We start from the raw sequence: 14465 nt of genomic DNA, 5'->3' as shown, positions 1-14465 counted from the left end.
GCAGCCTTAGATACTTGTTTGGCCAATACCGACATGACAGCAACAAGGCCTTAAAAAGCATTACGTCCTTTGAGGCCTGGTATAACAAGAGACCCAAAGTTGACTACCTTGTGGTGTCCGACTGCACAACCTATGTACATATGCCTTGTCAGTTGAGAAGCAGGATGGATAATAAGGCCATTACGTGCATTTTTTTTGGCTACAACAGTGAAAGTAGCGTACCGTCTCTACAATACTCAAACTAATTAGAAATGTGGTTTTTGCAGAAAGCTCAGAACAGTCCATGATTGAGTTTGACAGACAGCTGCATAATGGTGTGTCTGAATGGCTACTTGCATTGGCCATTGAGGGGAATTTGGAACAGGTAGTAGAAGAGCAGCAATTCTATCCTGATGCACAACAGCGTTTAGATGCTCCCAATCAGGTAGAGGATCAGCCCATAACACATGATGTTGAAGAGATTGTCAGAGAGGAGAGCTGCTTCACACAGTAAGTATAGAACAATCCAAGATTGCTTATTCATACTTGCAGGACAGCAGAGAGTTTCAGTGCCTCTCTCTAGTAGGACAAGGGCTTGTTCAAGAGGAACAACAGAGGAGCACGCCTGGATGAGTTCACTGTGTGATATAGAAGAAGCTGACTGTTTTGATGATGCTCAAAACAGTGAGCATAGGATGAGACCCATGAAGTCGGAATTGGATTCTATCCAGAAAAAGAATACATGGGAACTAGTAGGTTTGCCCCTTGGAAATATAGATTATTGGAATAAATTGGGTGTACACGACAAGAGAAAATCTGAGGGTATCATTTACATGTACAAGGCAAGGCTAGTTGCCAAAGGTATAAAACAGAAAAGTGAGATAGACTATGATGAAACTCTTGCCCCCACTTCTAGGATGACCACCATCAATGTGTTGTTTCATCGGCTGCTCATTTTAGGTGGAAACTACACCAGTTGGGCATGAAAACAGCCTTTCTCAATGGGACTTGAATGAAGAAGTGTATGTGAGGCATCTTGTTGGTTTTCAGGTGCCTAGTCAAGAAGCGAAGTATGCAAGCTGGATAAGGCACTTTATGGGCTCAAACAAGCCCATGGGCTTGATATGAGAAGATTCAAACATATTTGTCCAATCAAGGTTTACAGAATAGTCCAACAGAAAGTACCCTATATGTCAATTAAGGCAAAGGGATTGTTGATTGTCTTACAGTAACACAAGATCCTATGTTTCATGCCAGCTTAAAACACATTGAGATATGTTAGAGAGAGATTGTACACAGAAGAGATTGTTTTGATCTATTGTCCTAAACTTTAGAATGTTGTTGATCTATTCACCAAGGCTTTACCGTGAGAAATTCTGCTACCCTCTTTGCATCCTCCATTGTCTTCACATACCATTTTGATAAAATTTCAGGAGTTTTCTCGGCTTCTTGGGGCTGCTGCAATGGTTGCTGCTTCTGTTTTTCCACTTGTGAGGGCACGGTTTGTTGCTGCAAGTCCTCATTCTTGAGTGTTTGTACAGAGGGCTATGGACAGTGGGCTCTTGGGCAGGCAGGCTTCCGAAGACAGCACTCCACACTAGACCACAGTTTTACCTTGAGAGACATCACCAAGGAGGCAAAGTCGAGGTGCCAGAAGGTCTACACTTGCTTCATGGACTTTCGGAAGGCTTTTGACACAGAAGAAAAATTCGATGAACCCACTTGGAGTGGATTTTAAAACTTGTGGTTTTAGTGGAAATTTCAAGTTGGACCGTGCTTGGGAATTTATTCTGGGGACCAGCTATGGTGTGTCCGGTATATTTTGGAGGTAAGGACACATTCCTTTGTAATGGTAGAAACCGTGGTGACTGGTCCCTCGCTCTCGCGTGATCAAGTGACTACAGGAGCTGTATCTCCCATAGGCCATGATTTGGGGAGTGATGAGTTTATATGAGTCCGTCAGAGGGCGAGTTCGCGCTCCTGGGGGCCTATCAAACTTGGTTGAGAGCACTATAGGGGTATACATTGATGAGATCACATCCTTTGTTGATTGCCTAGGAGAAGAGGGCTCCTCATTGGCTGATTTGATGGGAGAGATACTACTATATGTAGATGCCATAGTCCTCATTTTGTCCTCAACCAAGGGATTGTAGAAACACTTGGAGGCCTTGGAGATGTTGTGCAGAGAGAGGGACTTGACAATCAACCTTGGGAAAACCAAGGTTATGATCTTCAACACATCCCAAGCAGTATTTTCTTGACATTGACGTCGACATAGTTTCACTTACCGAGGGGAGCTAGTGGAGATAGTACAGTCCTACACGTACCTAGGGCAGTATTCACGGGACCAGTCTTCACGATGACCCGTGTCGCCAGAGCACGACTCACATGAGGGAAGGGTGCCTTGGCCCGATTTTAGAGACAGTGTTCCACGCGCATTTCTAGGACCCATCGACAAAGGGTTGGCTTTTTGACACTCTTGTGAGGCCGTTTGTCAAGTATGCAGCACCTTTTTGAGGGAGTGACCTTTTAGCTACTGATTAGAAGGGATTTGAGAGACTACAGGTGATCATGGGATCTAGGATGATTCGGAGTATGCCTTCAATTCCCCATGAGATCATATAGGTAGAGTTCGCCATGACACCTCTCCAGGTGAGTGTCCTCTTTCAGACCGTGACTTTTCTCCACGAGTTTGGGCCCTATCTCAGTGGAGATTACCGAGACTAGCACTAGAGTCATCCCAACGACTATCAAAGAGGATTTGATACAGCATGGTATGCACGGATGTCCACATGGTTTGATAGCCACGGTTTGACACAGGACACCGAGCTAGATCGAACGCAGATGCAAACAACTTATTTATACGCATCTGAGCCAGCACAAGATGGGATCGAGGGGGAGGAGCTCGAGGAGACGAGAGCACTATGGATCAGCAGTGAGACCCGTCACTAGGATGTGGCACGTGGGGTGACTAGAGAACGCATGATTGAGGTCTTGCCTATCTCAACCCTCCTCAGAGGGGTTTGCCAAAGACGAGGCATTACTCTCGATATAGCCCATCGGATACAGAGATCCAGGAGAGTGTGCATCCTGCCAATGCGGGAGACAGCCCGGCAAACATAGATACGTGAGCTCTTTGCATCACATTAGAGGGCCATCAGGGAGCCGGGTTCTATAGAGCCTGGACATGTACTTGGTATGAGAATTGAGGGAGCAGAATGCAAGAGTGAGAGCAAGAGTGAGCAAAACCTTTGAATAGAAGAGTATGAAAATACAAAACTAAGTGAGGTTTTGTTTAGGTGACAAAACATTATCCTATCCACCAACTGTAGTTAGGGGAAAAAACCTCAATGAGGAAAAAGTGCCCCTAACCTACTTATTACATTACATTGGCCGCTGCCTAGAATATACAAATAATTCTAACACCTCCTTGTAGTGCCAATGTGGTGTACAAGGTAGTGATCAATCACCAAAAGGAGATAAGTTTAGGGCATTGCAAAATGCCTCAAACTTCTCACATGGAAGTGCTTTGGTGAAGATGTCTGCAACATTGTCATGTGTTGACACATAGATCAAAATGATCTCCCTTGCATGCAACTTCTCTTTGACATAATGATAATGAACCTCAATGTGCTTCGTGTGAGCATGAAACACAGGATTCTTTGCCACTGCTATAGCACTTTGACTATCAGTGAGAATTGGAGAAGGGCCCTTCAATAAGAGATGAAGATCAACAAACAAACGACATAGCCAAACACATTCAACTGTCACTGTGAAAGCTGCCTTGTACTCAGCTTCACATGAGGAAGTAGCCGCTGTAGATTGTTTCTTGCTCAGCCAAGAAATGCAAGCTTTGCCCAAAAAGAAACAATTACCACTAGTGGATTGTCTGATATCATAGTCCCCAACCCACCAATCTGAGTCACTGTAAGCATGCATCTGCAAGTCACCCTTACTTGCCAGGAAGGCATCAATCTTGGCATACCATGCACGTGGGGCTTGTTTCAGCCCATATAAAGCTTTATTCAGCTTGCAAACTTGAATTGCATTGTCAGAAAGTTCAATTCATGGAGGTTCTTTGACATAAACCTCTTTCTGCAAGTCCCTATTAAGGAAAGTTGTTTTTATGTCCAACTAATGGACATTCCAAACAAAATTTGCAGCCATGGTAATAATTGACATTTCATGTAAAACTGTCCAACGGATGTAGGAGCAAATGTCTCCTCATAATCTATGCTCTTTTTCTGAGCATAGCCTTTAGCAACTAGCCTTACCTTGTACCTATCAATGGACCCATCTGGCTTTCTTTTCACTTTGAAAACCCATTTGGTACCAATGGCATGTTTCCCTGGTGGCAAATCCACAACATCCCAAGTCTGAAATTTCTCAATGGACTGCAATTCATTGTGTATGGCATGCATCCAATGCACATTATCCTTGGCTTCTTCAAAAGAGTCAGGTTCTTCTTCATCAAGAAGAGTACCTGCATAAGTTGTCTCAACAGAAAGAGCCCCCCCTGCGTGCCTTACTGCACTACGAGTCCTGCCAGGCAAAGGTGCCTCAAGCCTACTCTCCGTGAGAGTCTGTAGCAACCCATTTGGACACTGACAGCAAATTCTTCTTTATACTTGGCACATAAGAACATATGTAATTCTGAAATCTGTGCCATTCGTGGATGTGAGTATGATGTTACCCACTCCACACACTGAATAAGAAGAATTGTTTGCACATGTCACCTTCTTTTTAGCAAGTGTTGCATGCAGGGATGCAAAAAGACTCTTTCTAGAAGTGATCTGCTTAGAAGCATCATTATCAAAATACCAAGTGTTCAATGTCTCATTGACAGTGAAAGAGCATGCCTCCTTTGAAGGGTCATAGGTGCAAGTCAAGAAAGCATATGGGTCATCCTCAAGAGTGGCTGTAGTATCTGGACTAGCCATTGGAAAATCTGAAATGCAAATAAAAAAGGCATAGCGCTCTTCCACAAAGTTGGTTGTAATATTTCCTCCATCATGTGCATTAGGAGCTGATGCATCTGAGACAGCCATACTATTATGCTCTAGCCGAGATAGCATGACCTCGGAAAGATCGGTGGGCATTTTCCCTTAGATGACCGACTTCTGTAATATTTTATGTGCGTAAATAAAATGGTCAAGGGAAGTAACTGCCAAGGTCCTAGGTGAGGGTGTATTGGCATCGACTAGGTGGTTCTGAGTGCTAAGGCCTAGGTGCACCTAAATGTGTAATAATGCCAAGGGGCAAATGTTTTAATTGTGCCCCAAGAGAGGGGTAAATGGTGTACCAAGTTAAAGGTCTAAAATGATGACATGTGGCAGAGGGAACCATCTAGGGAGTTGTGGGCTTGTGGATAGGCATGAAGGATTAAAAAAAGTTATGTATCTTGTGTGAGCATGCGATCCATGAGATTGGCTGGGAGGAAATACTGATGCCAGCGCGTGTGAGCTAATTAGAATCAAGGAAAACCAGAGAGATTAGAAATTGTTCGTTTCATTTGGTATCAGAGCCATCGGATACGTGTGCTTAACAGTGATATTATTCAATGCTCTGTAATCTATACAGAGACGAAAAGTATCATCTTTCTTCCTCTTTAATATCACTGGCGAAGCAAAAGGTGAAAAACTGGGTTGAATCTGCCCCAGCTTGAGGTATTCTTCGAGTTGTCTTCGCACCTCAGCTTCTTGTGTAAAGCTTAATCTATAGGGAGGTCTATTTACAGGTTCTGCCCTCGAGATAAGCTCAATTTTATGTTGAACATTTTGCTCTGGAGGTAACCCATAAGGTAACTCATCCCTAAAACAATTAGAGAACTTCTCCGATATCTCTTTAGCCAACTCGGCCAATTCCCCATCTTGGGTAGGCTCAGTGCTAGTCGACACATCATGAATCGACTCTACCGATGCTATACACAGACACAGAAACTCTTTCGGAGTCTTCCGAATTTCCATGGTTGAAATCAATGGTCCTCGAGCTAAATCCTTTTCACCTCGCAAAACATATTCTACCCCGTTCATCTTGAACTGGTAAATATGCTTTTTCCAATCAATGGCTGGAGTTTTGCAAAAATGCCAAGCCATGCCTAGGGCTATATCTGTGAGCTAGCCTGGTCAATTCAAAGTCCAGCTTGTCAACATAGTCCTGAATTCGAAGTTCCAACTGGGTAACCCTCTGGTCCCATACTTCAGTTGCACTTCCGTCTGCCATCCTGACCGTATAAGCATAGTTAGACGGACTGGTTTTCAAGTTGAGCCTCTTAATAAGCTTCGAGTTAATTACATTGTGTGTTGACGCTGAGTCAAACAACACAATCACATCACGATTGGCTACTTGCCCTTTTATTTTAATCAACTCGGGCTCATCGAAAACCCTATACCCCGTTGCTGCGGGCTTTGAAAGGATGTTATCAGGTGCACCACTTACTAACTTAACAACACAGGTACTAACCTCTGAGAAGGTTCCGCCAATTGCATCTGCATATGTTCCGCATTGGGACTTTCCTGCATTTCTGCATCGCATTCAAATATTATCATGTTGGCCGTGCGACGGTCTTTATTTAGTGGACAATCTTTCCACTGATGTCGCTGAAGGCAGCCGAAGCACAATCCTTCTTTTCTAGCTTTCTCCTTTTGCTCAGGGGTCAACGAGGACTTTGACCAAGCCCGGGCTGCCATTGGAGTTACTTTCCTTTTCACCCCAACGGTGATACTTGTCTTTGCTGGTCCCTCAACCGGCTTCACCTGCTTGGTTTGGCCACTTGGCTGAGAGACACTTGTCTTTGAAGTCCATTTCCTCTGAAATCCCCCTTTTCTCGGGTACTCATGCTGAGTCCCTGCCTGCACAAACCCACTAGGTCTGCCTCTGGCATAATTTAAGGAAGGAGAAAAAGTTTTTCTTAGAGTTCCTTCGCACTCTAAGTCTTTGACTGCATGAGAGTGTGCTAAGTTATCACCTCGATATTGTGGGCCATGGTTAATTCTAAAAAGAATAGGCAAGGTAGCCTATAAATTAGAATTACCACCGGGGTGTAAGGTGCATCCAGTGTTTCATGTTTCTCGTTTAAAGAAATTTTTGCGTACTGGTGACTCACTAATCGAAGGTGTGGTTTTGTTTCAGGAGATAGAGGATAATGCAAGACGCAAACCAACAAGAATCCTGGACCGAGGAACAATGCAAGTGCGCAATCGGAAGATACCCACGGTGTTGGTTGCATGGCATGGTTTACCTCTATTGGAAGCTACGTGGGAATCCGTATACCAATTATGAAGAGTGTTTCCAGATTTCATCATCGAGGACGCTGATGCTTGAAGAGGGAAGGAATGTTATGCTCTAGCCGAGATAGCATGACCTCGGAAAGATCGGTGGGTAAATAAAATGGTCAAGGGAAGTAACTGCCAAGGTCCTAGGTGAGGGTGTATTAGCATCGACTAGGTGATTCTGAGTGCTATGGCCTAGGTGCACCTAAATGTGTAATAATGCCAAGGGGCAAATGTTTTAATTGTGTCCCAAAAGAGGGGTAAATGGTGTACCAAGTTAAAGGTCTAAAATGATGACATGTGGTAGAGGGAACCATCTAGGGAGTTGTGGGCTTGTGGATAGGCATGAAGGATTAAAAAAAGTTATGTATCTTGTGTGAGCATGCGATCCATGAGATTGGCTGGGAGGAAATACTGATGCCAGCGCCTGTGAGCTAATTAGAATCAATGAAAACCAGAGAGATTAGAAATTGTTCGTTTCACATACTTGAATCCCTTTTCTTTTCCTTAGCTATTCTCTTCTTGCATTCACCAATGTAGTGACCTGGCTTCTTGCAGTAGTGACAAATGCTCTTCCTCTTAGGCTTCTCTGCATCACCTTTAACCTTATAAGAGAGCTGTTCTGAATCAGCTTTATGCTGATGTGTGGGCTGATTTCCATCACATTCGCCGCACGATTGCAAGGTGTTGTCCGTACGACCGTACCTACTACGTACACATTTCGTGTCCGTAAAATCTGCAAGTTTTTCCTTGCAGGTGTTTTTTGGCAAGCATTCTTGCAGACAGCCATTGTTTGGCTTACTTTTCGGGAGCACATTTGAGGCATCTTGTTTTGTTCCAGGCATTGCAGTCAGATTCCAGAACCTGCTTCAGAAATTTGGGGCTTTTTGGTTCTATTTGCAATCTTGCAAACAAAATTTTGGGCTTTTGTAGATAATTGCGAAACTTGGGGCTTTTGGTTGATTTGCCTCCTTTCAGGTGTAATTTCTTGGAAGAATTTGGGACTTTTGTATTTTGGATGCAATTTGGCAATTGAAAGATCATTTGGGAGCTTTGCAAGCAGTTTTGGAGTCAGTTTGAGTCATATTGCAGACACTTGCCACTTTTTGCAAATATACTTTGCAGATTTTTGGGAATTTGCAGAGCATTGTGCTGCATTTCAAGCCTTTGATAGGTTGTGACAGCAATTGTCATTAAGGGTGTTATACATTGTATGGCCAAACAGTTGAAGTAGTATGGATTGTGTAGGTACAATGTTTGTACAGCGACTGCAATGCACAGCTTTCACGACAGTAGAACAGTGTACGGCGGAACTGTACAGGTGAGGTAGTGAATGATGGAACTATACTGCAATGTACGGTGTACAGACTATCGGCATTGTTGTAGATTGTACGAACTAGCGCACGTGAAACAAAGCTATATGGACGGTACGGTCTGTCAGTTGGTACGAGCTGTATGGTCGACAAGCGAAATTCGTATGTTGTACGGCGACCAGCAGGAAGCGATGCACGAGCTGTGCGGGGAAGAGAACCTGGAGCTTGGGGGAAAGAAGCAGGACCGGAAGCAACCTGCTTTGATACCAAATGTGAGAATTGAGGAAGCAGAATGCAAGAGTGAGAAAAACGTCTGAATAGAAGAGTATGAAAATACAAGAGAGAGTGAGGTTTTGTCCAAGTGACAAAACCTTATCCTATCTACTAACCGTAGTTAGGGATCTAATTGTGGTTAGGGGTAAAAACCTCAATGAAGAAAAAGTGCCCCTAACCTACTTATTATATTACATTGGCCACTTCCTAGAATATACAAATAATTCTAACACTTGGAGCTCTGGTTCTAAGCAGTACTTGATTGCTCTTTTCCTACTATTTTGTACTAGCTTTTTGCATTTTTAACACTTAGCACTAAGCAAGGGTCTTAGTGAGCTCTCTACTTCAGGCCACTGTGACTTGTATGGGGTTACATATATTTTGTACCTGGTCTCTTTGACCTGAATGGGGGTATTGGAGAAATCATAGGCAAAGAGTGTGTGTGATGTGTGGTACTAGAGTTCTAGTAGTCGCTCATGTGTGAGTGACACGTGTCATCTTGGGAGTTATCCCATATGTACTTGGTACATTTGTAAGTGTGCCTAGTCTATAAAGGCTTATACTTCACTTGTCACATCATATACTCGATGAATGAATGAAAGTCTTTCATTATGTCTTCATTTGAGTATCATTTCCTCTCACCCTAGCCTATATATGTACTGGGTTTGGTTTTTGAGTCCCAGCTCCGTGATTGATTTGATTCAGTTTGTACTTGATTGATTATGATGATTATGATTTTACTAGTGTAGATTAGTACTCAGCAAGGGTCCTAGCACGCCCTATGCTCCAGCCCACTGAGGCTTGTATGAGTCTATATTTTTGTGTGCACTTTGTCCCATAGGCCCGCAAGGCCTCCCATGGACGATAATACATCTTTCTTTCTTTCTTTCTTTCTTTCTTTCTTTCGCTCTCTCTCTCACCATGTTTCCTTCATATACTTGGAGAACTACATTCAGAGAGCACGGGTTGTAGCTCTGAGGATGACCCTTCGACACTAAGCGAATCTTGAGAAGCAACCAAATCTCAACCAAGACCAACGCTGCCCACACGGAAGATGCAAGGCCATTGAAGAGGCTCGTGCTATCCTCGGGCATGCAGTGGAGTGCGTGAGTGAGAGAGATGAAGGGGAGATGGAAATCTTAGATATGGAGCTTGAGAGATCTATATGGAAGCTGAGAGAGATGGAGCGAAAGAGAGCTGAAGATAGAACTGAGAAAGAGCTGAAAACTGTAAAAGAAAGCTGCTGAAACAGGAACTTTTCAAGCCAAGCTATGGGGCTGCATGGGCACCTTCCTGGATCACCCTTAGGGACGGCTGAACTGATGGCTGTCTTGCAAGGGACTTTTGGAAGGGCTAAGGCTGCATCGGGCTGGAGAGATGGAGACTGATCTGAGGGGATCTGAGTGAGGAAATGAAGGCAGCCAGCCCCCCTTTATATGGGGGGCTGTGGGGCTTGGTAGGGCTGAGCCAACAAGCCAAAATAGCCGACCAGCCAGTCAGCTGGTTGGCTGGCTCGTTGGGCTCATTTCCCTAGCCCTAAAATATAGAGGGGGCTGTGGGGCCTGGTAGGGCTGAGCCAACCAGCCAAAATAGCCGACCAGCCAGTCAGCTGGTTGGCTGGCTCATTTCTCTAGCCCTTAGCTGCCTAGGGAGGGGCACAAGGCAGCCTTCCCCCAGCCCATTTCCTTTTGGGTTCCTACCCTAGGCTGAGACCTAAAACCCTAGGACGGAAACACTAACCTACTATTCTCCAGTGGGTACAAGGACGACCTAAGGCTGAGAGATTGACCTACGTAGCTCGTGCTTGACTATCCTTGGACAAACAATAGGGTCACAGCATACGACAAAATACCCTATAATAGGAACTATTTGCACTTTGTTGATGAAGCCAATTGTCACCTTGCACCCAAGTGCAGGGGTGCATGTGGCACTATGAGATCCAAGGGAAGTACAATTGCCTCTTCAGACACATGGACTACCCAAACTGAGATGCGATGCACTCTTTGTTTATGAGGTCATCCGAATTGAATTTAGAGTTATGAGACCCACCATGGGTCAGGGGCCCAGACAGCATTGGATCACAAACTTCTTTATGGGAGAAGAGACAACCAGGAGACGATAAGATTGAGACCTTGACTTTAGGCTTGCCAAGTCAACAGGATACTAGACACATGGCTTGGGAGCTCCTGCCCCATCCGGGGCACCATCGTTGCAGCATCTCGATGGCAGACTGCAATGTGTCACCCATGAGTACATCCTATGGAGTGGAGCCAAGGACTCCAGCAACAGATCTCTGGCACGTCCTAGAGACACTAGGACTCCTGATGGGATCTACCAGGAGGGTAGAGGACATGAAATTGACACAGGATACGATAGGACATGACATGAGCTCCCTTAGCACTAGGAATTCATGTAGAAGAACCTTGAGTGGCAGATATACTTGTTGACAGTGTCCACCACCAAAACATGTCTTAAAATGAATGCTTGGTAAAGCTTAGTTTAATCTGATTAACAGAGAACTTGCTTCTCTTAGTCAATCATGTTTAGCGTAGTACTTTGCAATCATGGTCAGGTTTGGACTGGCTCTCTCTTTGAGTCATCCTCACATGGGATGGTTATTTGACTTGAAAATAAGCACTGGGTTTGCCCAAGAGACTCCGCTTGCTAAGTATGTCTTCCTGTTGTTTTTCATAAAAGTTTTTGTTTACCTCTTTTTTCTTCTCTTTCATTTTCTCTTTTATTTTCTGTGTAGATTTTTGGTCTTTAGAACATCAAAAAATCTAAATTTGTATGATTGGACTTATTCTAGTCTTACGAAGATATATAAACTACACATCCACATGATTAATGGCATAACATACCATTGGGTTGAGACCGAGGAATGAATAACAGAGAAGAAAAAAAACTGGCTTACCCAGAACCAGCATGTTTGAAATCTCATTATGAAGTTCACTCTGGTCACACTCCCTGTGTTCTGAGAGATCAGATTCCATACCAGTCAATGTCAGCTGCACAAGGCCCACATGCACAGCAATAGGCTTATGCAAAGCAACAGGCTGGCAAGCTATGGAGAGGCTTCCAAATGGAATTAGTCAAGACCAGTGGTGCCTGGGAATTGAGCATCCTCTTACCGGTTTATAGCTCATATTTAGCTGCAGTGTTGGACCAGGGTCCATTTTGTGGATCCGTGTGGGTCCATGACAACTTGGGCCATCTAACTTTGGCTAGCTATAAACCAACCCTTGGGTTGCTATGGACATAAAACGTATGTTATAGGGTTTAATTTCTCTTATTGCAGCAGAGGCTTCGTTATGCCCTTCTCATTGAGTCTGTTCGTAAAGGTACATAAATTTTCTTATAGTTGCCTTCATTTTTAGATTTTCAGAAGAGATCTTACTTGAGAAAACAATGGATATCTTTAACCCTAGCTTTTCAGGTTTGGTGTCTAAGTTGGACTATCCATGTAAGAATTAAGAGAGTTATAGGTGAGAAACAAGAATTGTTACACAAATGGCAAGGTAAAGCTTAAGTTTTGTGAGTTGTTTGTCTGTTGTACTGTAGTGGTAATGGATTCAATGTATGCAGGTAGAGGACTTTGCTGCCCTTTCCCAAAATGCAGCACGAGCCGTAGGAGAGACTGGATTTGATGCTATTTATAGATGCTTTCACGAGGCACTCGTTCAGCTTAAATGTTATTCTACTAGTATATATGAAGTGAAAATTCTAAAGTCTCTGTTCTTCAACCCTCCTGTCAAGCCCACTGTCATGCTGGGGAAAAGGCGCCTGGACCACACCACTATTCAACTTGTCGAAGATCAACAGAGATTTGATAAGGGTTTTGTTCAAACAAGTCACGGTAGGCATTTTATGGCTGAGAATAGTAGTGATTTCTCAGATCTAGCCTCTTGGGTTGCTCTTGGGGAAAGGGTGAGACCTAAAGTCACAGCAAGTAATGATGTTCTGAGGACTTCACAGTTTGCAACCACTGCATTAAGGGACAGAAAGGCATCAATGGACAGAAAGGCATGGGAAGCTATTTCTCAAGGTAGAGATGCTACGATGGAGAATGTAAATCTATTGAGCTGGCAGGACCAGCATTTGGCAAAGAGGATCAAATTGCAAGAAGCAATACGCGAGGAGAGACCACCACATCTGCCTGTATCAAATAATCTGTCAGTTACACAAGGTGAGCTTGGTTACAAGGCATGGAATCATAGAAATCCTGAAGCTCGTTTTGGAGATGGATTTGTTCATCATGGTGTTTTAGACAACAACAGACTGCAGGGTAGGCAAAGGTATTTTACTCCTGCAGCAGCTACAACAGATTTCCAAGAGACCGCAGTTACGGCAATGCATCAACAGAGGTGGATGCACGAGTATGCAGGCAGGGCAGAACAGACTTTCAAAGTCCATGCACCATATTTGGTGTATTCAGGTAACCAACTCAGGGAAGTAGCTCCAGGACTGGCTAATGATCAAAATCCCCTGACAAAATTTTCACAGCAATATGATGAAAGCACAGGAGTGGTTCATCCTCATGCACATGCAAATGCTGTACTGTCATATACATCCAATGATCACACGCAGTATAATAGATTCTATCATCCCTATCCGCATCGCACAATATACTAGGATTAAGGATGAGGATTAGGCTGGGGCTAGCAGCACTAATGTATTCCTTATGTATATATAACAATGTATTTTGGATTTCAGCCTCAAAGCAGCACTGATTGAATTACCTGGCAGATGATTCAAGTCTTGCTGGTTTTGTGTCTTAGGTTTTTAGAGCCTGTAAAATCATGAGATCTTCTATGTAAGAAATGGAATAGGTGGGACTCATGCAATGAGGAGAATATTTTAAATGGGACAATTGTTACTTTTTTCACGTTAGTGTTGGTGTAGAATTCAAAGGGACTGGAATGGAGGGGGCTAAGTATGAAAACATGCCACGGTGAGCAAGTGAATACAGACATTGGTTGAAATTGTATGACAAGTGGTTTGAGGAAACTTTGGTAGAAAGGAATATGAATAAATTGTTCAGATCAGGCAGGGAACAACTGCCTGATGCGAATGTTAAACAGTTGGTGTGTGCTTGTCGGATGAGATTTGTTATGTAGCCTCCTTAGGAAATTAGCAATTGCCATATACAGGGCTTCAGTGGTATTGGCAAGGTTTGTTAAACTTAGTTCACTAGACCCGGGGAAGCTTTAAGCGCCCACAAGCTTGTGTCAGTTTGCCTTTCAGCAGCACCTCTAGTTGCTCCTAGAATGCAATATAGAAAAAGCAATGAGTGATCTACTTGATTTCCCTTATTAACTTTCAAAGCATGCGAGATGAAGGTGTGGTAGATCATAAGAGCTCCTTTCAACCCTGTTATTAAGACCAATATCTTTTCCATACCATTTGAAGATTGGGTAGCTGCGTGGTTGGATAAAACAATTGGCTAGATCAAAGAAAGGTTCAAGATCCACTTTTTGCAGCAGTTGTGACATTTATGTTTCTTGATTTTGTGCTTTCACCTTCGTTTCAAAATGAAACTTGCTCCTAGGAGTGATGTTGTCTCGAAGGGGAATGGATTAGTAGAATGTGGAAATAGAACAGAGACATAGAGACCACACGTCACGTGGGA

At 43.7% G+C, this 14465-nt stretch overlaps 1 protein-coding gene across 2 annotated transcripts in view; it reads left to right on the top strand.

Annotated features, from left to right (window-relative positions):
- Positions 1-13721, top strand: part of LOC147896343 (uncharacterized) — a 76207-nt gene extending 62486 nt beyond the window's left edge. For both annotated transcript variants that reach the window (XM_087383216.1, XM_087383217.1), the window contains exon 10: positions 12422-13721. In XM_087383216.1, coding sequence (XP_087239342.1) covers positions 12422-13468 — 1047 coding nt within the window. In that variant the 3' untranslated portion in view covers positions 13469-13721. The remainder of the gene's footprint in view (positions 1-12421) is intronic.
- The last annotated feature ends 744 nt before the right edge of the window (positions 13722-14465 follow it).

Source organism: Dipteris shenzhenensis, chromosome 12, assembly GCF_047967505.1.
Source record: "Dipteris shenzhenensis isolate YYH24624 ecotype China chromosome 12, Dip_SZ_1.0, whole genome shotgun sequence".
Taxonomy (NCBI): Eukaryota; Viridiplantae; Streptophyta; class Polypodiopsida; order Gleicheniales; family Dipteridaceae; genus Dipteris; species Dipteris shenzhenensis.
The sequence above is the reverse complement of the archived record's forward strand: the minus strand, read 5'-3'. Positions and strand labels throughout refer to the sequence as shown.